Genomic DNA, 27,832 nt, shown 5'->3' on the forward strand with positions numbered 1-27,832 from the left:
CTCTGTAATGTCAGATCGATAAACAACAAAACAGCAAACATACATGATCTAATAGAGTCTTCTGATCTGGCCTGTCTGACTGAAACCTGGCTTTCTGAACCAGTTGGCTCAACCCTGGAGGCCGTCGTGCCAACAAACTATTCTGTGATACACTGCAACAGGAAAGAATGCAGGGGTTGCACTTTGCTTTAGATCAGCTTTGAAAATCAGACCACTTACTGTAGGACCTACCAACTCATTTGAATGCTTGGGGCCACAACTTTGAGCTGAGAAAAACATAAACATATTGCTGATCTACCGCCCACCAGGAAAGGACCCGGACCCAGCCTTCCTTAAGGAACTTGTAGATCTCCTATGCAACCTAACACTGCAACACCCCAGATGGATTGTTCTTGGAGATTTTAATACATGGGTGGATGACTCCCTCTCGCAATTAGGAACAGAGCTACCTTGTGTCATAAATGAACTGGGCTTCTCCCAAGCAATCAGCTCTGCCACTCACAAGAAAGGTCACACTCTGGACCTTATATTAATAGCCAGTGTCGAAATTAATCCTGTTACCTGGTCAGACCATCACACTATCCACTTCTCCCTCTCAATACCAGCTGCCAAACACCAGTTCAAGAATCAAATAAAATATCGCCACTTAAAAGGGCTAACACCACAACATATACGAGATAACCTCAGCTTTGATGAATTGACTGACTCCAGCTCGAACTCTGATACTCTGGTGCTTAAATACAACAAATGTGTGTCCTCCAACTTTGAGACCATTGCTCCTCTGTGCACCAAATATCTTACTCTACATCATCATGCACAGTGGTTTGATAACTCTATAAAAGAGCTGAAAAGACAAGGCCGAAAGCTTGAAAGACTGTGGCGCAAATTTCAGTCCCCAGAAGACAAACATGCGTTAATCCTCCACTTGAAGAACTACTAAAAGGTAATCACTGAGAAAAAGTCATCCTTTCTATCACATGAGATAGCAAATGCAGTTAACAAACCAGCCCAACTGTTCCGCACAATGGAAAAACTCTGCAACCCGGCATGTCAAAAACTTAATATCCAGTCTTCAAAGGACCTCTGTGACCAATTTGCCTATTTCTTCTCAGACAAAGTCTCCACTATAAGGTACGCCATCCAACTTACAGCATCTGAGCCTAATTTAGCACCAAAAACCATTAGCAGAGACAACGTAACACCTTGGTCAAATTTCAAAGAAATTGATGAAGTCACATCAAGCATCCTCCTTCACCTCCGCCAAACTACCTGTGACCTGGATCCTGGCCCAACACAGTTCATGTTGAGCTGCCCCGACCTGTTTGTACCGGTATTCCTCAAACTTGTAAACTGTTCCTTACAATCAGGGATTTTTCCTGCTTTACTGAAGGAAGCAATCATCAGGCCTCTCCTCAAAAAACCCTCCCTGGACCCAGATGCAATGACCAGCTACAGACCTGTCTCTAACCTTCCCTTTCTGTGTAAGCTAATTGAAAAAGCTGTATACCTCCAGACGTTGCTATGGGGCCCGCCCGAGCCCTACGTCACAGGGGGCCCGCAGCTGAGACCAGTGGCGTCGCTACATACGGGCTGCAGCCATTGCTCTGGCTGTTATAGTTGCAGGCAGCGTCCTGCTGTTACTGCCTTCTAAGTGCGAGTGCAGGGGGCGGATGCTTTCTAGCCCGCCCGAGATCACACGCGGCCGGGCAGCCAGTGAGAGGGGAGCAGCTCTCCTGCCATGTGCGGCTCCTTATTTGAATGTAGAAGCTCAGTTTCAGCTGGAGCTGTGTTGTATCTGCATGGGGCTGTCCTGCTCTCTCTCCCCCCTGCCGTGAATATTAGTGGACTTTGTGTGAGCTGGCAGGGGGAGAGCCTGTGAAGTGCAGCAGCCCCGCCCCCCTCCTCGCAGAGAGACAGCAACACACAGCCTGAGCCCGGGAAGGACACAGGACATAGAAGAGCTTGTGCTGGTGATAGGCAGAATGGACAGGACACAGCTGTGATCCCCTGTGGCTGCTGGTAAAGCTGTGATCCTTCAGCGGTTTTCTTTCCCCCTTTCCCTTTCATCTTGTGCTCTCCCCCCCCTCTCTGCCTGTTTTCCTACCCCCCTTCCATCTTGCCCCTCCCCCTCTGTTTTCCTATCACCCTTTCATTTTGTGCTCTCTCCCCCCTCTCTGCCTGTTTTCCTACCCCCCTTCCATCTTGCCCCTCCCCCTCTGTTTTCCTATCACCCCTTCATCTTGTGCTCTCTCCCCCCTCTCTGCCTGTTTTCCTACCCCCTTCCATCTTGCCCCTCCCCCTCTGTTTTCCTATCACCCTTTCATCTTGTGCTCTCTCCCCCCTCTCTGCCTGTTTTCCTACCCACCTTCCATCTTGCCCCTCCCCCTCTGTTTTCCTATCACCCCTTCATCTTGTGCTCTCTCCCCCCTCTCTGCCTGTTTTCCTACCCCCCTTCCATCTTGCCCCTCTCCCTCTGTTTTCCTATCACCCCTTCATCTTGTGCTCTCTCCCCCCTCTCTGCCTGTTTTCCTACCTTCTTCCATCTTGCCCCTCTCCCTCTGTTTTCCTATCACCCCTTCATCTTGTGCTCTCTCCCCCTCTCTCTGCCTGTTTTCCTACCCCCTTCCATCTTGCCCCTCCCCCTCTGTTTTCCTATCCCCCCTTTATCTTGTGCTCTCTCCCCCCTCTCTGCCTGTTTTCCTACCCCCCTTCCATATTGCCCCTCCCCCTCTGTTTTCCTATCACCCCTTCATCTTGTGCTCTCTCCCCCCTCTCTGCCAGTTTCCCTACCCCCTTCTATCTTGCCCCCCCCCCTCTGTTTTTCTATCACCCCTTCATCTTGTTCTCTCCCCCTCTGACTGTCCTCTGAGGAGTTCACAATCTAATGCTACCATAGTCATAGTCTAATGTCCTCTAATATTATTATTATTATTATTATTATGTTTTCATATAGCACTGACATCTTCTGAAGCACTGTACAGAGTACATAGTCATGTCACTGACTGTCCTCAGAGAAGCTCACACTCTACTCTAATCCTTCCATAGACTAAAGGCCCATACACACACCGGATTTCCGTGAACGACGGGTCGTTTGGACCTCCAAACGACCAGTCGTTCTGACGTCAAATCAGGCGTGTGTACAGTCTGTCGTTCGGCTGATAAGAGGGGACTTGAGCGATCCGCTTGGATCCGCTTCCTGCAACGAGTGACATGGGTATATGCACGGGATTAGGTGACTGGATCTTTAAAGTGAACCAGAGATGAAAATAAACTAATGAGATAAACAATTGGACCTGTCCTTCTACTCCTAAAAATGACTCTTTTCGATATCGCAAGGTGTTATTTTCTGCATAAACATTTACAAAGCAGATTTAATGTTTCATAGTCTCTGCTCAATTGCAATGTCTCAAGAGTCCCAGAGTGAAAACACATGAACTATTAACCTTTTTAGCTTTTGCTCACACAGTAAAATTCCTGGTATCTGCTTAGGAAAGTGTTTTATAGCTGTAATTTATTCTCAGTGAGCCGACTGAGTCCTGACCGGAGAAAAACTGTCAGTTCCATAGTTAATTATAAACTCTTTCAGGCAGGGAAAAAAAGAAAAGGAGCGCAGCATAAGTGTTTATATGCTTGCCACTGTATATGCACATGGCTATTTCATCATGTCACATGTCATCTCTGGTACACTTTAAGTTCCCCAACTTAATCGCGGCACTTTGCACGGGAGGTGCAAAGTGCAGCGATCGTTTGAACTTTCATTCGCGCCTGTCAGGTGCCGTTACGTGTTCCCGTGGGTAGGAGGATGAATCGGGGAAAGCTCGTTCATAGGGCCACGTCGCTGAGCAGAATGGCCACGTCGCTGAACAGGGGGAACCCAATTCATCTTGCAGTGAGTACGTGGCTTTAGAGAAATATAGGCGTTACCCATTCTGACCTCCAATGTTAGTTACCAGCCTATCATGTTGATCCTCCAACTATAATACTAACTAAGTCATGCAGATGCGCAAGGTAGGCAGTGGTGATCCGACTGAAAAGTAGCTAAGTTTTAAGCTGATTGCAATTTTCATAACTATAGCATGTTTCTGGCTATCAGGGTGATGGCCAACTTTCTGGTCCCACTGAGCCCTGCAGAACATTCCATTAACTTCTGTGCTTTTCTGTTTCAAGCATACATAATTATGCGAATAGGGGGTAAAAGGGAAGAGCTGGTTCGGGGCCATCAGGGGTACCAGAGAGACTGTAAATGTTGTCCTAGCATAGCAGGTCTGTCATCACCCTGACAGAGGAAGGCTGGCAGTGCCATTGTCGACTATTATCCCATATTATTTTACATGGTCCTATTTGTGTTTCCTCCTGGCCTTCATTCTTTCATCCATGACATTAGACAAGGTGTCTGCTTACCTGGGGATTGAGGTTCTGATACCCGGAAAAGCTGGGCTGGCGTGGGCCGACGCCTCCGGATCTACAAGAAAAAAAAATATTTACAAAGGCATTAAAATCTACTGGTCTGCTCAACAAAACTAATACTTGGTAATTTTATGCAATTTACTTGCATAACAAAGGAGTAGAGTTATAAGATCATTCTAAGAGGATTACAGGATTTAGGACTTTGTTTGCGTTCCCTAGAATGTACACTGTATGGTTTCTAAAGGACACCTGTAGTGACATGAATCGTAATGTGATAAACACGTGTGTGTGTGTGTGTCTGTGTGTGGTGTGTGTGTGTATACAGGCCCAGTCCTACTTAGAACTAACCTGTCTTCCTGCTTTCTTTTTTTCTCATTTTAAGCGCCTGAGCACCCTTTTGGATATGTAAGTAGATTTTAGCAACCTGTATCAGTGTGAGATACACAGATACATCAGACATGTTTACATGCATGGAGTGCACTGTCTAATGGAGTGTGTTCTAACATGCATTTCTGTTGGTAACACAGTGTTGTTTCATTCAGTCCAGTTAATTGGGGTCAGTGCTGAAAATCATGACCACCTGAGTTGCAGAAAAACAGAGTGTGCTCGGGCCACAAAGGTTAAGAATCGATGGTTCCCTATATTCACAAGGGAAACATCGTTGCTGCAAAGTACAGATGTGGTAGGGTCCCAATCTTCCAATTATTATAATAAATACTTAATGCAGGAAGGAGTGAAGGCAAGACTACAGTAAATAAAATCATCACTTATAACGCACCTGGCCCGGATGGCATACATACTCGGGTGCTAAGGGAATTAAGCTCAGTAATAGATAAACCCCTTTTTCTCAGCATCAGCCTTGGTTTACTAAGGAAAGGTCTTGTTTAACTAATAAGCTCAGCTTTTATGAGGTGGTGAATGCTAATGGGGATATTGGGAATGCTGTAGTTGTGATATACTTGGACTTTGCAAAGGCTTTTGATACTGTTCCCCACAACAGTCTGGTGCAAAAGTTGATGGTGCAAGGACTGGGGAAGAGTCTGTGTGAATAAATAGGCAACTGGCTAATGAACATAAAGCAAAGAGTTATGGTCAATGGATCATATTCAAAATGGGTGACTGTTAGCACTGGGGTCTCACAGGGGTCAGTACTGGGTCCAGTACTTTTCAATTTACTTATTAATGGCATAGTAGATAAAGTAAAAAAACAATGTTGCTATTTTTGCAGATGATACAATATTGTGCAGAATTAGCAACTCTCAGGAAGACAGTGACATATTGCAGAAGGATCTGGATAGAATGGTTATATGGGCACATAAATGGCAGATGAAATTCAATGTTGAAAAAGTAATGCTTTTTGGCTGTACCAATGGTCTAGCACCATACAAAACAAACGGAATACAGATGGGGACATCATACAAAGGACTTAGGAGTGCTTGTCAACAACAAGTTAAAGTCACTGGGAATTGACCATTGACTTTACCTTTAAAGCTACTATCACAAAAAATTGTAGCAGAACAGCATTCAAACAGTTAAACATAGCACTTTGTCTTGCACAGGAAAGCCCATAACATCTTTGTTTACATTCTGATGTTGTTACATTGTGTGTAACAACTGAAAATGAGCTCTCTGTGCTTTAAGCATACACACAGTTCAGAACAGCTCACTAGAAGATTTTAATATATAATAAAAAGCAGCTTGAATAAAATGCAATGAGCTTTCAGAGCAGATAAACTGTACTTTGGGAACTGGTAATTTGTAAATGGACAATATCACTTGTGCATAACAGCAAATATGGTAACTGTAGGGGTAATAAAAAGTAGGACAACACATTTTTATTGAATCTTATATCAGAGTTTCAGAACACTTTAGGTGCATAAACACCTTCAAATTCTGTGACCCTTTGGGATCGGGACTTGATCCTTTGGGCAACAGTTTGGGGCGGAGTGACACAGGGCGGGCAGATAAGGTAGGACAACAATGCCTTGGCCCGCACTCACTCAAATTGATCTGCCAAACAGGTCGTTGTAGATCTTTTGACAGAGATTGGCGACCACCGTAAACACACTGGATTCTTAGCAGAAGGGTGCTTGACCAGCCCCCCACCCCCCCCATAGGCAGAGAGCTATCTAGCATGTATACAAGGCTTTACTCTGTGCCTATACTGATAGAAACTTGCTGGCTGCAGTGCATGCTGATTCCCTATTCAAAAATGTACTTTCAAAATGTTCCCTGCACTGTTTAAAGAGGAACTCCAGTGAAAATAATGTAATATTAATGCTTCATTTTTACAATTATGTGTAAATGATTGTCAGTGTTTGCCCATTGTAAAATCTTTTAAATCCCTGATTTACATTCTGACATTTATTACATGGTGACATTTTTACTGTTGGCAGGTGATCAGCAATTCAGGAAACACTGACTATGGAATGTAGACTAATAATGACACGCCAATATATTAAAAGACAAGTAAAATCAGAGCTGAAGGTACACTGCATTATTGATCAGATTCTCATGTCACATATATTAGCCATACTTAGAAACACAAGTTCAGGGAGATTTTTCTTCATATTTATTTCATAGGAATGAATTTAAATTAACCGGTTCGGGACCAAGGTAAGTAGAATCTATGCTGTATTTGTAGCTAACTGATGCAGCATAGATTCTACACCAAAGCTTACTATGGTCCAGAGATGATAGCTCTTCCTGGAGGAAGTGAACTCAGTCATGTGACAGCTGAGCTTCTTCCTATCGGTCAGGAGCAGTTTTCATTGTCTCCTGACCTCCTGATCACTGTGAGGATCTATGTGGTGATGATGATATGTATGCTAATATGTAGAACATAGCAGCCATATTGTATCATATAGAAGCCATATTTTTTTCATTTTTCTGTCTGCTGTGTACTATGTCAGATGTGTATGTCAATGAAAACTACATTTGCATTCAGTTCCCCTGGAAGCTGCTAATTACAGCCATGGGGCGAAGGATAGGCTGTGCCTGCATGGCTTTTGAACTCTGTGTATCTGTAGACAGCCCCATTGTCTCAATATACAGATCCGGACCAACTGAGTCTGGGAACTTCAAAGGCTAAAATGAAACTCTGGAATTTAGATATGACAGCCTGCTGGAATGATTGAAGAAGCCAGGAAGCCTTACTCAAATTGTCACCTGTCACCTGGAGTAGGGAAGTCCTTTTGATGTGTGTTAAGATACAATTTTACCTGTGGTCTGAATATTGGGTTGGAAGCGTTTGAGTGTTTGAAGTCGGCAAAGATCAAAAGTGGGACAGGAAAAACCTTTGAAGTTGCGTGTCACAGCCAGAGAGGATATGACAGGCGTTCTGTGCTGTCACACCTGAGGAAATTGGATTATTCCTGGATCTGGACATTTGAGTGGCCCCAGGCCACAAATATTGCTATAAAACATCAGCTAGGATAGTCACAACTTGTAGTTCTTTGGAGATATCAACACGCTAGGACTATCCTAGTTCCTGACCAGACCTGCTTTCTCCTCGCAACAACACTCAGATATATATGCTGGTAACGTTTATCCCCATTTTATTTTATGCAAACTGTCTTGTGTATCTTTGTAACTTTTATCCTTTGTAATTTTTACTTTGTTTTTGTAAATCTTTTGTACATATTATTTTCTGCATTGTTCCACTTTATTCTGGAATATGAAACCTTCATTTAATAAGTTTGACTTCAGCTGTACTAAGCCCACGCTCATAGCCTAGAGAGAGTCTGCAGTGTAACTTGCGTTACAAAGTTCAGTGCCTGATTGTGCCTTGCTACTGTACGATTGTATTGTGTGTGTGGCGTTCCCGTGTTTGGCCTAAGCGCAAAGCTGACCCAAATATGAAAACGCGGACTGCGTGCAGATCACTCGACAGCAGAGTGGGAATCGTGTAGTGTCTAGCAGCAGCTAGTGGTGGCAGTGAGAAGTGTTCTAAGGGGGGGTCAGAGCCTTGTGTTAGCTCGACTAAGGCTGCTTCCCCTCTCGATCTTGTCAAACCCGCAGTCGGTAACCGTAACTGCAGGTGTGCCGCGGAGCGGTGGGATCGTTTAGTACATTAGTACGCAGTTTAGCTCTCTATTCTGAGTACTAAAGGCTAGAAGCTGTTAGAAGCGACTAGCCTACAGAAGTCTACTCAGTGCAGAATCTATATACTTTTTTTTCAAGGATACACACTTGACATTTTGCTTCCCCTCCCCCTTTTTTATTTTTATTTGGCAACACGATGGCTCAGAAAGTAACGAGCTATGCAAGACAAAGCAAAGAGATGCCACTCATCCTGTGTGAGCACAGAGGTATCGAGATAGCGAGCGGCCAGACTAAGGAGCAGTTAGTTCGTGCCCTTGAGGAGTATGATGAGGCAGAGCAAGCCCTTGCTCCAACGCCAGCAGATGCAGCTCACGACACACCAGAGGAAGAATCGCTACCGCCACAGAATGCGAGTGGAGACGATGTCCTGGACGATCCACCGAACATGGAGATGCCATCTCTGGAAGCTGACCTACAGCTACTAGGCTCGGCTGATCCCGAACTGCGCCTAAAGCTGATCCTACTACATCGACAAGCCGAGAAGGATCGAGCTGAATGGCGACACAGGCCGAGAGGGAAAGACTGCAAGGCGAGAGGGAAAGTGCTGAGCGTCGACACCAGCTGGAGCTGGCTAAACTTCAGCAGCAGCTAGTGGTGGCAGTGAGAAGTGTTCTGAGAGGTCACAGCCTTGTGTTAGCGCGACTAAGGCTGCTTCCCCTCTCGATCTGGTCAAACCCGCAGTCGGGAACCGTATCTGCAGGCGTGCCACGGGGCCGGTTCCTGACAATCACTGTGAGCCAATCACAGTGATCAGGAAGGAAAGGAACGGAAAAAAGCCTCTGGTCCTTAAAGGGACCAGAGGCATCGGTCCTAAAAGAGTTAATTCTACCTGAAAAAGTTTATTTTCTTTTTTTAAGTGTTATTTTTGCAAAATAAAAATACCCACTGCAACAATGCCTACATCCTCGGCAACCTGTAGCTACCTGATCACTCACTGCTTCAACCCAGTCAGTCTGAGGGCCTGTTTCCACAATTCGCATACGATTTTGCATAGAAACAATGGAAAAGCACACAGGCACTGCAATGGTTAAATTCGCATACATAGTCATCCATGCGAAATTGTATGCGAATTCGCATGAAAATTCGCATAAAAACGCATGTGAAATTCGCATCCGCATGCAAATTTTTTCCACGGCGATTCCGACCGGCGACCGCACAAGTGGAAACGGGCCCTAAATGCCAAGCCCTGACAGCCACGAGGAATCAGTTGAAAAGGGCGCCTGAGCCATCTGTATTCAAGGGGTTCCCCCATAGACTTCAATGTTATTTTTGCAAATCTCGGCTACAAGAAGGTGAAAAGGGCACTCAAGTTTTCATTTTGTCTACAAGGTTTTCAATTCCGCCACAAAGAAATGTGGCCCTTTGTAGCCGATATTTTTGATTCTTAAAGGGAACCTTAACTGAGAGGGAGATGGATGTTCCCTTTTAAACAATACCAGTTGCTTATCAGTCCTGCTGATCTCTTTGGCTGCAGTAGCGGCTGAAGCACACACCTGAAACAAGCATGCAGCTAATCCAGTCTGACTTCAGTCAGAGCACCTGATCTGCATGCTTGTTGAGGGTCTATGGCTAAAAGTATTAGGGCTCATTCACACTACAGAACGTATGCACGAATGCAATTTCATGCATGCGCTGCCAACGCACAGTGATCGCACGGAATGCACGTTGTGGTGCGCTAAAGCGTGGACACATCGCCAGCTGTACCCATCGGGTAAACGTATGCGTTGTGCGTTAAAATGTTCCCAGATGCGTTACAACGTAACGCATGGAAACGCACACCTGTAGTGTGAATGGTAACATGGAAGTCTATGGACTTTCATGTTGCCATATGAATCTTACATTATGTGCGTTGCGTCAAAACTGACAGCACAGCACATAGTGTGAATGAGCCTTAAGAGACACAGGATCAGCAGGAGAGTCAGGTAACTGGTATTATTTTAGAAGGAAAAATCCATATCCTTCTCAGTTTAGGTTCCCTTTAAAATTGGACAGAACTGACAGGCTTTGGCCTGGGGATTTTTAGGGTTTTCTTTGTTTTCATCAGCATTTACTGAACAGCAGTTGCAAAGTCTAACTGCTAAAATAGTGTGCAATGAGTAGGGAGGCTGGCTAAAGAAAACACTGAGAATCCCCCATGAGGAGATGAGCTGGTCCACAACCTGTCTGTTCTGTCAGATTTTAACTGCTTACTTTTCTCATTGTAGTGGTCTTCTAATGATCACCACCATTCAAAGTGCACATTCTGTAGAGGTGATCATTACCAGAGGAGCACCAATGAGGAGCTAATATAATGGGCTTGATTCACTAAAGCGTGATAACTGCTATCACAGCAATTATCAAAGGATCTGCCGCGCGCAAAGGTTTGCTCGCGCACAGCGTTACTTCACATAATAAGCGAAGGTTTGCGCGCAATCACGTGCAGTTTTCGCGTGAAAACTGCACATGATCGTATGCAAACCTCGTGATCGTGTGATAACTGCTGTGATAGCAGTTATCACACTTTAGTGAATCAAGCCCAATGATTGAAGTAAAGGCCCTTAGGTGTGCCTCTCTTGTCCAAAGGCACCAGTACAATCAAAACCTCTGCATCCCCTATTGCATTGCCACTGACCTCAGACAGACTGAGTGAAATGTGTTGTCTGACTCAGACAGTCAGAGAGAGAGATACATTGGTTCCAGGTATTCCCCATTTTTATTTTGTGAAGACTACATTTTTCACAGAACTTTATATAACAATGTTCTGTCAATTGCTTATATAAAAAAACAGCTTACACTGTGCTTTCATGCAGAAGTATGCTTCCTCGTTAATGATTTTTGGTATTTTATGAATGTGTCGTGGGTGGTAGTGGGAGGGGCCGCTGGGGTATGGCTGATGGTTTTTAGTTGGTTACTCCAATGGGTGTGGAGTGACACGCCCTGACTCCAGTCAGCTGACATTTGTACCAAGGCAAGTGGACAAAACAAAATAAAAATAGCCAGAAAGCACAGAATGTACATTTTGTCCGGCCTTTTCCACCGCTCACAGTGGTAACTCGTTCCTAGTTAATTAGCTTGGCTAGGTCAATATGATTATATTTCTACAGGCGCATTGCATGTTAAGTCCTCCAGTACAAGAAAACACTTGTATCATACACAAAGCATGCAGTTGTGCTTCTTATTATAGGTCGGCATGGTCCTAATTACAGACATACACAACTACTAGATGGAACAACATAATCATACCCAGCCGGTTTATAAATCCTGGAGATAAGAGCATTTCTCTAAAGCCAGCCAGAGACAATGAGGAAGGAATATGGGAGACAAGATATTCTCTCTATAATTATGACTTCTTTGAATTAGTAGCAATACCGTAATCTATTTATATAGACGAAGCAATAATTGCAGCGGATGATTGATAATTGGATTGTCGCTAGCGGTAACAGGTGAAATAGGATTCAAATAGTAAGTTGGCCATAAAACAAAGCGAAATCCCATTTTTTTGAGAAAAAATACAGTTCATGCAGCACAGCTCTATACACAGTTTCTAATAATGGTTAACGTTGTTTCTGGCATAGATTTGAAGGATAAAGTCCTGAATAGTGACTGTCAGGCTAGGAACCCACTAGGGCGTTTTTGGCAGCGTTTCGGGATCACAGACAATTGCCGGCCATTCCCAAACACGCTTTGCCAATGTAAGTGGGGCGAAACCCATAAGTGCGATTGCAATTAGGGGTAATCGCAATCGCAGGACATGCAGCATTTTGAGCGCGTTTGCTCTAAATGCAAGGTATATAAGCGCTAAATAAATTGCTTATCAAATAGATTATGCAGTGCTTTGGGGGCTCAAATGATCGCATTTTAAACAAAACTTTAAATACCCGGGGCCATATGCAATTCACTTTTTCTCCTGAGTTTTCTCATAGGAGATAATTTTTCATCTTCGAAAATAACTTTTTAGCACTTTGCATTGGAAAAAGTACCAAAAATTAGGTGAAAAGATACTGCCAAAATTATTTTGAGTATTTATGTGCTTGCTGATGGCGTAAAAAGTATTTTATTTACAAGTTGTGAAAACATCACCTGTAAGAAAACTCAGGTGAAAAGGTGAATTGCATATGGTCCCAGATGTCTTGATTTCCTTCTTCCATCTGTAGCTCCACCCCCTAAAGGAAGAGGTCACAGGTGCTTCTCTGACTGGTCCTAGAGAAGCACCTATCACCTCTTCCTTTAGTGGGCGGGGCTACAGACATAAGAAGGACCTCTGGTAAGTATAATAAAGCTTTATAAAAAAAAAACGAATTGCAAATTGGAAGTGCTGTACAAATTACTGTACAGTGCTTTCAAGCTTCGAGAAATGGCGATTGCAAATGCCCTAGGAATTGCTGCAGCGATTCCTAGTGGGTTCCAGGCCTTACTATTGTTGCAAGTTAGCAACACCACAGGCAGATTTGATTGGGATCCAGGACTGGCATGTATTGGGGGAAGGGTGGGCCTTATGCCTAATACACATAGTACGATTTTCCATGCGATAGATGGATCCGATTAATAAAATCCGTCATGTACAATATTGCTCCCAATTGTTTCCGCGCTCGATTTCTCATAGCAGTGAATGGAAAAATATAAGAAAAACAAATGAAGATAAGAGAATCAAGTGCAGAATCGAGTGCAGAATCTTGCGGGAAAAACGATCGGGTTGCAAAATCGCACTGAAAATCTTACCGTGTGTACCCAGCATTACATGCCACTCTTCCAAGTCCAGGCCTGAGTCTGAGAGAGAAAGGGTTAATTGTCTCACCTGCATGAACTGCATAAGTGGCTGAAGCTCTCATTATGCAGAGGGCTGAGTGTGGAGCAAGGAGGCTTTTGAGGAACGTGCAGCTGAGAGGCCAAGTCTGGTGCAGTAGAGAAGCTGCTGAGGTGCTGGAGGGAGTTGGACTCCAGTACTGGTAATCCAGGAGAGGCCTGGATAGGTGAGTGGCCCAGGACTGCCATTAGCCCCATAGCAAGGTGTGTCACTCAGAGCCGGCCCGCTCATGAGGTGGGGTGAAACTTTTGCCTCAGGCGGCACTTCTAGGGGGGCGGCATCCGCCCGTCTGTGGGTGCGGGGGGCCGGCCGCCGAGTTTGAGGGGTAGCGGGCAGGAAGGGGGTATTGGGCCTAGCGGTGGGGAGGGGGGTCGGACCCCCCCTCCCTCGCCTGGGTCCCCCGACCTGAACTCCACCTCCAGCTTTAAATAGTTACGTAGCTGCCGATAGTAAGAGGGACGGGCGGGGATCACTCACCTCTTCAGGTTCCAGCGTGTGCTCCACTGACGTCACTTCCTGCAACGCTGCCCACTTACAATACAGTGGGCGGCCTTGCAGGAAGTGACGTCAGTGGAGCGCACGCTGGAACCGGAAGAGGTGAGTGATCCCCGCCCGTCCCTCTTACTATCGGCTGCTACGTAACAATTTAAAGCTGGAGGGGGAGCGCAGATCGGGGGACCCAGGCCCAATACCTTCTTCCTGCCCGCTACCCCTCCAGCTCGGCAGCCCCCCACTCACGGCTTGGGGGGGGGGCAGCAATTTTTTCTAAGTTTGCCTCAGGCGGCAAAAAGTCTAGGGCCGGGCCTGGTGTCACTCACAAGAGCCAGTGTGGCTGTGGATAGTAGCAGGGGTGGCATGCAGTGACCCAAATCCCGAGGTTGGTTGGTACAGACGCAGAAGGCTGTATATCTTGTGTGTGACTACACCCCTGCTGAATACCAAGTGTAGTGTATTTTTGTAGCTGTTTTGGACATTGATTGACAAATAAAACAATATTATATCATTTTAACCCTAAAAAGACCCACTGGCTGGTATATTGTGACCCTCAATGCTATGATCTCCTCTACCAATATGAGCTAAACACCAGAACTTCCCCCAAAATATAACAGTTAGTTCAGCTGGCTTACCTAAGTGCATAGAATACATAGCCATTTCACTGCACATCTAACAGAAACTGTAACAAACGCTTCTACTATGTGCAGCTAATTACTCATGCAGCAAGTGGGATTTTCTGGGCAATCTGTACAACATCGTCATACTATTTCCACGGTTATAAAGTATAGTTCGATCTTGCTGTCAGTTTTCATCATGCCAGTGTTGCCAACTCATCCCTTTAATTACTGACACATATGAATTATACAGGTTTCGTGGCTAGGTAGATGCAGGTAAGGCACTGATTATGTGTAAGTAACCCCAGAACCTGTATAACTTAGATGTGTCAGTAATTAAAGGGTTGAGTTGGCAACACTGCATCATGCTTAGCTGACTGGTATTTGAAATTGAAAGATAATTTTTAACCTCCCTGGGAGCTGCCAGGAGCTCAATGCAGAGCAGTGGAGCGCAGCAGGCGTTTTTACTCACCTCCCAAGGGATTCAGAAGCAGGCAGCCATTCTACTTCCTCTCCACAGAGGCTCTGTATCACTCTGGTGAGATTGCTATCCGTGATCTCACTACAGAGTTACAGCGCCACCCAGAGTATGGAGGTAAAATTGCAGCCCTGGAGCCCAAGTAGGTGAGAACTGGGGCTGCTGCAGAGACTGTGGCGGCATGATTTTTTCCTGATTTTAGGGTCTGAAACTTTTTAAAAAGACCCTAAATCTGGAAAAAATCATACTGCCAGGGAGGTTAATAGGAATAATAAAGTACCATACATTTTTGATTCTATTACCGAAGTAAAATTTCCCTTTAAATATGGTTTGGGATGAGGGGCTGGACTTCCTCTCAAGTTGTTGTTGCAACCCCGAGAAGACGAGCGCATTTGAATTGGGCTGGTGCGTGCACTCATCTTTGGAAATACTGGGGGGCACAAGTAGTTCTGAAGGCTGGTTGGGGAGTACTGAAGACCTAGCAGGTGGAAAAACTTCAACCGGGGATGATGCAGAAAGAACAAGACAGACCGAGGAGCAGGAAGGCTCTATAGTATTCAGCCACCTGCAGAGTGGCACGGAGCCTAGAGTGCTCAGATTTCTCCACCAAGCCTGAGCAGCGGCTCCATGCTACTGCGTATGCTGTCTGCACTTGTACAGTGCGGGTGAGCTACGGCGTCCCAGCGCTGGAACGGAGGGATGGAGAAGGACAGTCTCACATTTACTTTAAGTGTGGTTAAAAGTTTTTAAAATGATGTTCTCATCAACAATACAATATGTTTAGCTTTGTTCAGAAATAGACATGTCACTTCCACTGTTTACATGTTATTTCCACTGATTACTAGATCCCCACGTGCTGATTGTGTGTTGAAATGCTGATGAGAGCTGCACAGAGATTATAAGCAGTCCATACACACAACATACAACAAGAGGCAAAGAAAGGAACTTCTTGAAATACAGTGGGATGCGAAAGTTTGGGCAACCTTGTTAATCGTCATGATTTTCCTGTATAAATTGTTGGTTGGTACGATAAAAAAATGTCAGTTAAATATATCATATAGGAGACACACAGAGTAATATTTGAGAAGTGAAATGAAGTTTATTGGATTTACAGAAAGTGTGCAATAATTGTTTAACCTGCTGGGCGTTTTGATTATGTGCAGCCGCACGGCTGCGCATGGTTTTTTTACACCTATTTTTTTTTTTAATCATGTAGCTAGCCTAGCGCTAGCTTCATGATACCCCCCTCCCTGCCATATCCCTCCCACCCCTCTGATCGCCACCGGCGCCTATGCCCGTCAGGAAATCCCGTTCTGAACGGGATTTCCTTGAGGGCTTTCCCCGTCACCATGGCGACGAACGGAATGACGTTATCGACGTCGTGACGTCACAGGGACTCCCGATCCACCCCAAAGCGCAGCCTGGCGGCAATTGGCCAGGCTGCGCACGGGGTCTGCGGGGGGGGGCTTTCGCGTCAGGTAGCGGCGGATCGGCGGCGAGCGGGTAGGACACGCAGCAAGCAAAATCGGCCCAGCAGGGCCTGAGCGGTGGCCTCCGGCGTCTCTGGACGAACCTAGCTCGTCCAGAACGCTAGGGAAGTTAAACAAAATTAGGCAGGTGTATAAATTTAGGCACCACAAAAAAGAAATGAAAACAATATTTAGTAAATCCTCCTACTGCAGAAATTACAGCCTCTAAACGCTTCCTATAGGTTCCAATGAGAGTCTGGATTCTGGTTGAAGGTATTTTGGACCATTCCTCTTTACAAAACATCATAGTTCATTCAGGTTTGATGGCTTCTGGACATGGACAGCTCTCTTTAACTCACACCACAGATTTTCAATTATATTCAGGTCTGGGGACTGAGATGGCCATTCCAGAACATTGTACTTGTTCCTCTGCATGAATGCCTTAGTGGATTTTGAGCAGTGTTTAGGGTCGTTGTTTTGTTGAAAGACCCAGCCCCAGCGCAGCTTCAGCTTTGTCACAGATTCCTGGACATTGGTCTCCAGAATCTGCTGATACTGAGTGGAATCCATGCATACTACAACTTTGACAAGATTCCCAGTCCCTGCACTGACCACACAGCCCCACACATGATGGAACCACCAGCAGCTGTTTTTTTGGAATGCTGTGTTGTTTTTCCTCCATGAATAATGCCCCTTGTTATGTCCAAATAACTCAATATTAGTTTCATCAGTCCACAGCACCTTATTCCAAAATAATCAAAAAAGGTCCGCACACTCACGTGATCCAAAAATCAGGGTTTATTCAACCAGCGTGACATGAACAGTCCACTCCATACATGGTGTATGGAGTGGACTGTTCATGTCACGCTGGTTGAATAAACCCTGATTTTTGGATCACGTGAGTGTGCGGACCTTTTTTGATTTTTTTGCTATTAGCTCTTCATGGTCCAGCACCTCCACAGTGGTGTGCGGTTCTTTTCCTCAATTTTTGTTATTCCAAAATAAAGCTTGCTTGTCCAAATGTGCTTTAGCATACTTCAAGCGGCTCTGTTTGTGCTGTCGGCAGAGAAAAGGCTTTCTCTGAATCACTCTCGCATACAGCATCTCCTTGTGTAAAGTGTGCCAAATAATTGAACTATGCACAGTGACTCCATCTGCAGCAAGATGATATTGTAGTTCTTTGGTGCTGGTCTGTGGGTTTACTCTGACTGTTCTCACCATTTATCGCTTCTGTTTATCTGAGATTATTCTTGGTCTGCCACTTCGAGCCTTAACTTGAACCAAGGTCTTCCTTTCCTCAATATGTTCCTAACTGTGGAAACAGCTGAAATATCTGAGACAGCTTTCTGTATCCTTCCCCTAAACCAGTGATGGCGAACCTTTCAGAGGCAGAGTGCCCAAACTGCGACCCAAAATCGACTTACTTATCACTGAGTGCTAATGGGTGGGGGGGTTGAGGCGTGTGGCCATGACATTGTATGGGCGGAGCTAACGTAATAAAGTAATAGCGAGGCATAAGAAAGCAGTGTTTCCGCCATGATGGGGTGAAACGAGGATTCGCATCATGGGTGTGCAGAAACTGTGTGATGCTATTTATTAGTATACCGTAACCCCAAAGCAGCAAATATAGCCAACTATGACCATTAAATAATAAATGCAGCAACAGTTACCCCAGACACCAGAAAATAAACGCAATGTGGGCAGAATTTCACCAGAAAATAACGCAATGTGGGCAACATTTTAGCAGAAAATAAAGCAATGTGGACAACATTTCAGCAGAAAATAACGCAATGTGGGCAACATGTCAGCAGAAAATAACGCAATGTGGGCAACATGTCAGCAGAAAATAATGCAATGTGTGCAACATGTCAGCAGAAAATAACGCAATGTGTGCAACATGTCAGCAGAAAATAACGCAATGTGTGCAACATGTCAGCAGAAAATAACACAATGTGTGTAACATGTCAGCAGAAAATAACGCAATGCGGACAACATGTCAGCAGATAATAACGCAATGTGGACATGTCAGCAGAAAATAACGCAATGTGGGCAACGTCAGCAGAAAATAACGCAATGTGGGCAACATGTCTGCAGAAAATAACGCAATGTGGACAACATGTCAGCAGAAAATAACGCAATGTGGACAACATGTCAGCAGAAAATAACGCAATGTGGACAACATGTCAGCAGAAAATAATGCAATGTGGACAACATGTCAGCAGAAAATAACGCAATGTGGGCAACATGTCAGCAGAAAATAACGCAATGTGGGAAAATACCTGCAAAAAAAAGAATTTACTCACCTGACAAAAGTCTCCTCTCCCGGAGACGCGCAGCTCCACGATTACCTTCCTGCAGCCAGCCAAAAGTCCCGCGCTGACAGGACATGCTGATGTCTGACCAGGCGCCCCTGTGAGCAGAGCGGGCAGGGGGTGGGGGCACAGGCATCGGCTCCTCTCCTTCGCTGAAACGAATCGGATCTTAGAGCCGGCTCTTCGCGAACAACCCATCACTGCATGCAGAGTTCTCGGTGGCGGGGGTTGTGGGATTAGTGATGGTAGCGGACGCCGCTACATGGTGGGTGAAAAGTTCACTTCTTGAGCCCACTGAACACACCTGATATAGGAAATCTTGCACTCAGGTTAAGAAATGCCAGTGAAAAAAAAAATCATCAATACGTACAAGCCTGACAGATGACATGATCTCTCACAGACTCCTAAAATATATAGAATGGCTGCATTCACAAACTGGATGACAACATAAGCCAGATGTCCGCTCCTAACCATAAATAGGCGTAGAATCGGAAAACATTTCTGGGCATTCCAGGGCAGTTACAGCACGAGGTTTGCAAGGTGACAAGCAGGACAACCAAAAAATGTCAAATTAGGACATTAATATTTGCAGTTGGTAACCACACAATACCATTATAGCTTAATACCGATTTTGCAATACTAGATCATGCCTGTGGTGATTCTGATGGTAAAGTTGACTTTAGTCCCCACTTTTGATCTGTAATAACCTCTTTCCCAGAAATAAAGACTACCCCATGAAAGTAAGTCCTAGCAAGAATTTCGAGCATGCTCAAAATATAAGCCTTACTCCTAAAGAAAGCCCTAGTGACAGTAAGGGGAAAAAGTATGGGAACGTGTGTTTTTACTGGAGCCCAGAAACACAACTTGCTGTACTTCTTTCCCATAGGCTGAAGCTCGGGGACACAGCGGCATGAAGCTGGGGGAAAGAAGAGGATACAAAACACAATATATGCTTGTTGTAGAGAGCTATAGAGCTATATAAAACTTAACTTTTAATAAAACATTTAAAACTTCAGGTACAGCCTGTATTGCCTAGATGATTTACTTAAAGGGGAACTGAAGAGAGAGGTATATGGAGGCTGTCCTGTTTATTTCCTTTTAGACAATACCAGTTGCCTGGCAGCCCTGCTGATCCTCTGCCTCTAACACTATTAGCTATAGCCCCTGAACAAGCATGCAGCAGATCAGGTGTTTCAGTGGTTCAGACTTATAAGTCTGATCTGACAAAACTAGCTGCATGCTTGTTTCTGGTTTTAATCAGATACTAGTGCAGAGAAATAGACCAGCAGGGCCGCCAGGTAACTGGTATTGATTAAAAGGAAATAAACATGACAGCCTCCATATACCTCTCTCTTCAGTTCCCCTTTAACATGTAACATAGTAAGGAAATATATATCAGAACACCCTATTAGGATTAATATAGCCTCAGTATTTGCAGGATGTCTCCCCCTTTAAATCACATAAAAATGAATGCATATTCATACACAACACCACCGTCCACCTAGCCTGACATGTTTCACTCCCATAACTACTGGAAGCTTCATCAGAGTACAATTACAGTGCAGTAGTGCAAAACGTGCAAAACATACAGTTAAAATACATTCATATTGCCATTTTTTTTAAATATAGCATAGCCACACGGCCATATATACAAGCTAACTTATGCCAACTACTGGAAGCTGATGAAGCTTCCAGAAGTTATGGGAGTGAAACATGTCAGGCTAGGTGGACGGTGGTGTTGTGTATGAATATGCATTCATGTTTACGTGATTTGAAGGGGGAGACATCCTGCAAATACTGAGGCTATATTAACCCTAATAGGGTGTTCTGACATATATTTACCTCCTATGTCACATGCTAAGTTAACTATAAAGGCAATACAGACTGCACCTGAAGTTTTAAATGTTGTATTAAAAGTTAAGTTTTATATATCTCTATAGCTCTCTACAACAAGCATAAATAGTGTTTTGTATGCTTTCAGCATAGTGTTTAGGATAGGAAAGAAGAGGAAACAGGAGGCCATGGGGATAGAGGGGGACATCAGGAGGACACTAAAGGTACAAGGGGGACTGGGGCACACAAGAGGTGTATCCAGCAGAGGAAAAGGCAGCACAGTGGGGAAGGCAGGAGGACACACAACACAGGAACTTGTGTGTTCATAGAAATATAAGACATACCTTGAAAATAATAAGCACTATAACATCTTTTGGTGCAAAAATTGATAAGACGCTGTCTTATTTTGGGGGAAACAGTGAGCCGCAAATGCATCTCTGCCCTGAGACGCATTGATTCCCCCGCTGTCTATTCCAGCATTTGTGCACAACGGCCTTGGATGAAGCTTGGCATACATCCTGCAAAATGGTTGTAAGGCCGTGCACCCTCTGGCGCCCACAGCTGCCTCCCCACCACCCACGTACATTATGGACTCACAAATGTTTTTTGCAACTTTTGATCTGCATTTGGTATGGCTCACGTTTACATGCATTGTCTCCACATTGCACTGCCGCACATTGTACCTATTTTTGCTGCTATTAAACTATAGTGCCAGACTTCTTGTTTCCTGGATCCATTGCATTGACTTTGTTATTTAGTCTTGAGGTCATAGTTTATATTGGGTGCATTAATTGGCAACTTCTACTTGTTGGTATTTTCCACCTGTTAACTACAGCAAATCCCGAGGGCTTGCCAGCTCTCTTGTTACAACACTAATACTAGATTATGCCTGTAGTGGTGCTGTTGGTAGATTTGAATTTGGTTCCACTTTTTGTCTGTAATACTAAATTATGCCTGTAGTGATGCTGCTGGTAGAGTTTAATTTAGTTTCCAATGTTGGTATATAATACTAGATTATGCCTGTAGTGGTGCTGCTGGTAGAGTTGAATTTAGTTCCCACTACTATTTGGTCGGTACTACCAGATTATACCTGTACTGGTTCTGTTGGTAGGGTTGAATTTGGTTCCCACTTTTGGTCTGTAATACTAGATTATGCCTGTGGTGGTACTGTTGGTAGAGTTGAATTTGGTTCCCACTATTTGGTCTGTAATACCAGATTACGCCTGTACTGGTTATGTTGGTAAAGTTGAATTTGGTTCCCAACTTTGGTCTGTAATATGCCTGTAGCGGTGTTGTTGGTAGAGTTGAATTTGGTTCCCACTCCTTGTCTGCAATGCTAGAGTATGCCTATAACGGTGCTGCTGACAGCGTTTTATAAGATTATGGGCAGACAAATAGGAAGTGTTTGTCCATTAAATGGCAAACAACATTCACTTATTTTTAAAGCGAACGGTTCACTTTCTGACATACTTAAAACTTCAAAGCAATTTATTTTGATGCCGGTGGTGCTTTGGTAAAATGGGCTCCACATAGACTGAAATGTTAACTGTGGCTATAGCGGCATCCAGTGGGTCATTTGGGCACTGGGGGTGCCCAATAAATTGCATCTATAGGTGGTGCAGATATCGGTGGAGGGTGTGTTTAGTGGTGAAGACGGCACTGATATCAGTGGATATCGTGGTGGAAGGATTAATTTGGGTTAAAGATCAATAGAGGGAGGGTTCAAGTGAGAATAGGGTAAGTGATCGTAAAATATTGACAAAAAATACTCTACTATTTTATTACCTATAGCCTAATAGTACAATATGGATCATTTTACCGATATTCTACTAGCAACTTTCCCTAGGGCCCAAATTACAGCGACACTCTATTTAGATGTACGTGTTGAATAGGATCTACTCAGACATGTCAATTTCCAACTTATCCGTTGTAGTGAACCACAGCTTTTCCATACGCTGCATATGCTATGCATGCCGATGGAATACATCCATTCTCACTATGGCTTTCAACGGAAAAACGGACATGACAAGTCCTGTTTCAGATCTATTTACTCTACAGCCCAATGAAAGCATATGCATACATTTTGTCACATGGAAAGGAAGAATTGCACCCCAGAACCCCCATTCCAATACTGCAGGAAGTTTTCATCAGGTCTCCCTTGCTGTCTGTTACCAAAATGTGTATCTATGGACCCAGCCTTAGGCGTGCAAGTGAAATCTCCCTCGGGAGACTTGGGCACAGGATACAGCCGGTATATGGCTTATCCTGCTCCTGCACAACTCCCAGCGGCACTAATCACCATTCCCCTCCAGGTCCATGTGAATGGTGGGGAATGATATAATTCAGCTTTCAGCTATTGCTGGAGGCCGAATTGCAGTGTTTTAAAAGTAACTTCAGCTCCGTCTTATGACGGCGCCAAAATTACTCACTATGCACTGCTATAGCTGTAATTCCTATTACGGTCTATGGTGGCTCCAGCTGCGCCCAAATCTCCTAAGCTCTAATGGACTTATTCAAGCTTTAGTACTTGTAGTTGTCAGATGGCCATTTTGTAAAATCGGCAAGATCAAAGCAAATTAAAATGGGAGATCCACCACTCATCACAGTTTCTTTGTAACCCTTGCCAGTAAGTGTTCCGTCATGGCTGCACAATTAGTAGTAAAAACAAATTGAGGGCAACATGGTAACCTTTTTCCTAAGTCTGGCAACAGAAAAAAAAAAATCTAATAATGTTCAGCAGTCCTATTTTTAACACATTCTTCTTACCTTTGCTTTTTCCCCTCCTTTCCCTTTTCTTCCTTCCTGTTCAACGTTTTACTATCTCCTGAACCTGTTGTTCATTTTCTTTTTCCTCTTTGCCTTCGACAGACTTCTCCCACTTCACCCAGCCTGAACAATAACCCAAGTCCTCACCTCATTTGGAGGTAATGTCGTATGGCTGATCCTGTATTATTGAGACAGGAGATGGGTCTGCATTCAAGAGGAAACAAACCTGTAGATACTCGTAGTAAGACTCTCACTGCAGGGCTCTTGAAAACAGCTGTACAGAATCTAAGTGTTGTTCAGTAGAAGGAATCGTTCATGTTAGCAGAAATAGGGCCCTCAGTCAAACAGAGGATTTACACTTTTGGTGGAAATCCCCTTTTAATTAACTCTGAATATATAAACTTTCCAGTTGTACCCAGTAATACTACAGATCTGAGAGTGTCTTGCTTTCATTTCAGTAATAGGAGGTCAATGATGGTTTGGGAGCATAAAAAATAAGTAGCATGAGTTAACAAAAACCTTAAAGAGAATCTGTATTGATAAAATCGCACAAAAGTAAACATACCAGTGCGTTAGGGGACATCTCCTATTACCCTCTGTCACAATTTCGCCGCTCCCCGACGCATTAAAAGTGGTTAAAAACAGTTTTAAAAAGTTTGTTTATAAACAAACAAAATGGCCACTAAAACAGGAAGTAGGTTGATGTACAGCATGTCCACACATAGAAAATACATCCATACACAAGCAGGCTGTATACACCCTTCCTTTTGTATCTCAAGAGATCATTGTGTGTTTCTTTCCCCCTTCTGCTCTCATGCACTGAAGTTTCAGGCTGCTCTTTTCTTCCTGCAAACAGCTTTGCCCTTATCTGTAATCCTCAGTATGTGAAAGCCCAGCCAGCTCAGAGGAAGATTTATCCAGCTTGTAAAAGATGAGAGAAGAGAGAATCTGCCATAATCTAAATAACACACAGGCAGTGTGCAGAGAGGGGCCTGGAGGGGGGAGATTCATCACAGAACCACAACACTCAAGAACTTGGCAGCCTTCCAGACACAGGCCGACAAGTCTGACAGGGGAAAGATACATTGATTTATTACAGAGACTGTTATAGTAGAAAGTGCTGCAGTAAGCCAGAACACATTAGAATAGCTTTTGGAACTTGTAGGATGATAAAAAACAGGATGCAATTTTTGTTACGGAGTCTCTTTAAGGTGGCCATACATCAGCCGATCGATGATCTAATTCGATTATTATTATCGGAAAATCAGTGCATGCCCGATCCACGATGCGACCAATTTCGGGCCGAAAATTGTTTGCATTAATTGGTCGGACATACTGCAAGATGTAGGGTCAACTTGCTTGATCGGGTGTGCGGCGGTAACGGCAAGTGATATCGGGACGAGCAACGAACGCGATACCTGTCCAGTGTGGTGGTGACCGTCAGTCTTCCGCTGCTCCTCTATTAGCCGCATACACGCTGGCATCGCATAGCACGCTGCCAGCGTGGGTACATGTGTGACGTCACGTGCCTGCGGCTAATGGAAGAGCAGCGGAAGATGGACAGGCTCCGCAACACAGGACAGATAATGTATAAACGCACACTTATATCAGATTTATACATTAAGGAACAGCGGCAGATGAGGCAGCCTTGGCCGATTCCCAAGAGATTTCATGTTGAAATCTATTGGGAATCGGCTTGCAGTGTATGGGCAGCCGACAGATCTTTCTTGGTCATATTTGCCCATCATCACTAGGTCTATGGCTACCTTTATAGTGTGCCTAGAAATTAAAGTATTAATCGATCAGAGAAAAATTAAAGAAGCCTGGTTGGTTCAGAACAGAACTCAAGGTCTTGGTGATTTTAAAGAGAACAAACTGTTCTCTTTATCATAATCAAGAAAATGTGTGGACTTTATTCTTACGCAATCAGAAATCGCTGTTTGTATTCTAGTTAAAGTGAACCTCCGGACTAAAAAATCAACTCAGCAGCACTAAAAAGACTTTGTGTTTCTTTAACAGTTTCACGGCATCAGAACTTTGTTTTTCTTATCCAAGCCTCATTTTTAGCTGCACAGAAGAAAACTGCCCGGGCTTTTTTCCCCTGATGCTGTGCAAAGCATGATGGGATTTCTGATTTTGTTGTTCTCGTTCTGCTGTTTTGGTGCAATTTTTTTTTTTACATTTTGAATTTGAGATTTGAAGCCTAGCATGTGCAGCTGGGAGGGGTAATCAGGTCACAGGACAGTTGAAACTGTGTCTCCCGCTCCTTGTCACCTCCTTTCAACCAAAAACATGGCTGCCCCCATGACAAAGATGGCAGCCCCCATGAATCACAAACATTTGCCTGTTCTTTTAAAACAGGGTGGGTAAGAGATTACATTACCTATCTATTCTAATTAACATAACTAATGTAACTTGATGACAGTATGTTTGTTTAGGCTGAAGTTCCCCTTTAAGGCAAGGAATCTTTTTTTTCCTCTGTCATTGGCCTTCTGTCTATAGGTGACCACACATCACTCGATGTAAGGCCAGATTGACCATTACATAGATCTCTCTCTGATACAATCTGATCAGAGAGGGATCTATTGCTTGCCCATACACTTCAAATTGATTTCCACTAGATTTCAGCATGAAATCTATTGGGAATCGACCTGCTACTGCCCCCCAAATGTGCAATTAGCACCATTTATGGTTTACAGGAGTGTCCAACTTCCTAGGGAGTCGATATTTTTAGATTTTGTAGGTTGGAATATATCTGTCTGCCTGCCTGTCTATCTATCTATGTTGAAGGCGGATGCAAGGACAGATTTATACTTTTTGTGCCCCTAGGCCAAGTATGTTGGGGCTTACCTTCCATGTGCAGCAGCGCCCCTCCCATTCTATATGCAGCCCCCTTTTCCATGTGTATCTTCCATGTACCGTAGCCCCTCTCTTTCACAAACAACTTCCTTCCTTCCTTGGGCATCACCTTTCCTTGTTCATGCATTGCTCCCCGTTTGCAGCTTCCTCTTTCATATACAGCAACCCCTCTTTCATGTTCAGGTGCCCCCTTGGGCTGCAGCTACCCAAGGCCCAGGCCTCTGTGGCCTTTCCAGAAATCCAGCCCTGGGTGGCTGTTGTCTTTATGATGATCGGACAGGGAACACTCAGCTCAGCCCTCTTGTAAGAAAGGCTTTACTTGTGCATCACACAGTAATAAACAGAGAGATTCAGCACGCATCTTGCATTCAGTAAGAAGGAAACAGAAAAAAACTATAGAGAAGACTAACAACATAACAGACCATAACAACAAACATGCACATCAACAAGATGCACAGTGCCACCTAGAAGGTGTTTAGCATACACAGTCTAAGCATGACTTCTGTTGTATTTTCTAATGTCACTACCACTGTGCCTTGCTAATCTATGCACTTTTCCATGAGTGAGCCCCATTGAGCAACCACGATTTGACTATTTCTGGCCACCCCCACCCCCAACACAATACTGAGCTTTACAAATAACCTTGACTGGGGAGGTCCAGACAAAAAAATCATGGCACAATACTTAGAACAACCATGACAGAGGTGCCTTGTTCATGTGCAGCAGATCCTGCAGTCTACAATGTCATGCCCTCACTGTGTGTAGCCTCTGTCCTTCATTTATTACATTTGCTTCCGTCATCAGCTGATCCTGTAGTCCATCAGATATAAAAGCTATTTGAGAGTGAGATTTAGTGCAGCCCCCACAGCTGATAAGAACTCCCTGGCCTTCATACAATGATATTCACTGCTCAGCTTCTAGATGGTAGCACTAGCAGTACTAACTCTTTACAGTATGAACGATTATCTGTCATCCGTGTTGTGAAAGCTGGCTTTGGTTAAATTTATTCCAGTTGGGTCAAATCCAACACCTGTTACATGCAGAACAGGTTCTTCTCTTTGGAACGTGATCAAGAACAAATAAAATATGAGAAATTTCAAAACTTGCTAAAGAAATGGGCTGTAGAGATTTAAGACGCTCCATGTTTGTGTTACCAGACATCCATAGTTTGTGTTACCAGACATCTGTGCTTATTATGGCAGAAGCAGTGTGCATGCAGCATGTGAATGTAGCCTTAAAGGATACCTTAGCCCTTTTAAATATTAAAAAATAGGGGAGCAGACGCATAGGAGGCTCTCCTCATGCCCACTGCTCCCCCGTTCTCCTCCATCCCCCTCTATTAAAGGGACACTGAGAAGTGCCCTAATTTAAAAGACTGCACTTACCTGGGGCTTCCTCCAGCCCACCGCAGGTCGCGAGGTCCCCAGGCGTCCTATTGGCTCTTCTCTGCGCATGCGCAGACCTGTCACGCCACAGTGATGATGCGTAGTGGCCGGCGTGATGACGAGCGGCGTAACGATCCAGGAAGAGCGGCCCGACACTCGGCCCAGGTGTCGCCGGTAACGGCGGCTGGCGGAGGCACACAGAGAAGAGCCAGGAGGACGCCTGGGGACCTCGCGGCCTGTGGTGGGCTGGAGGAAGCCCCAGGTAAGTGCAGTCTTTTAAATTCGGGCACTCCTCAGTGTCCCTTTAAAGGACCTCTGTCATGAAAA

General features: G+C 44.4%; 1 protein-coding gene and 1 long non-coding RNA gene across 3 annotated transcripts in view; one reads left to right on the forward strand and one right to left on the reverse strand.

The window, feature by feature from the left end:
* PPP1R1B (protein phosphatase 1 regulatory inhibitor subunit 1B) overlaps positions 1 to 27,832 on the reverse strand; it is a 164,695-nt gene that overhangs the window by 84,980 nt on the left and 51,883 nt on the right. For both annotated transcript variants that reach the window (XM_068262659.1, XM_068262658.1), the window contains exon 2: positions 4,402 to 4,462. In XM_068262659.1, the coding sequence (XP_068118760.1) occupies positions 4,402 to 4,462 (61 nt within the window). The remainder of the gene's footprint in view (positions 1 to 4,401; positions 4,463 to 27,832) is intronic.
* Positions 1,924 to 27,832, forward strand: part of LOC137541385 (uncharacterized) — a 69,579-nt gene continuing 43,670 nt past the window's right edge. Inside the window, exons 1-2 of the long non-coding RNA XR_011025142.1 lie at positions 1,924 to 2,019; positions 4,790 to 4,812. This is a non-coding gene — a long non-coding RNA (uncharacterized lncRNA). The remainder of the gene's footprint in view (positions 2,020 to 4,789; positions 4,813 to 27,832) is intronic.

Source organism: Hyperolius riggenbachi, chromosome 12 (assembly GCF_040937935.1).
Source record: "Hyperolius riggenbachi isolate aHypRig1 chromosome 12, aHypRig1.pri, whole genome shotgun sequence".
In the NCBI taxonomy this organism is placed as follows: Eukaryota; Metazoa; Chordata; class Amphibia; order Anura; family Hyperoliidae; genus Hyperolius; species Hyperolius riggenbachi.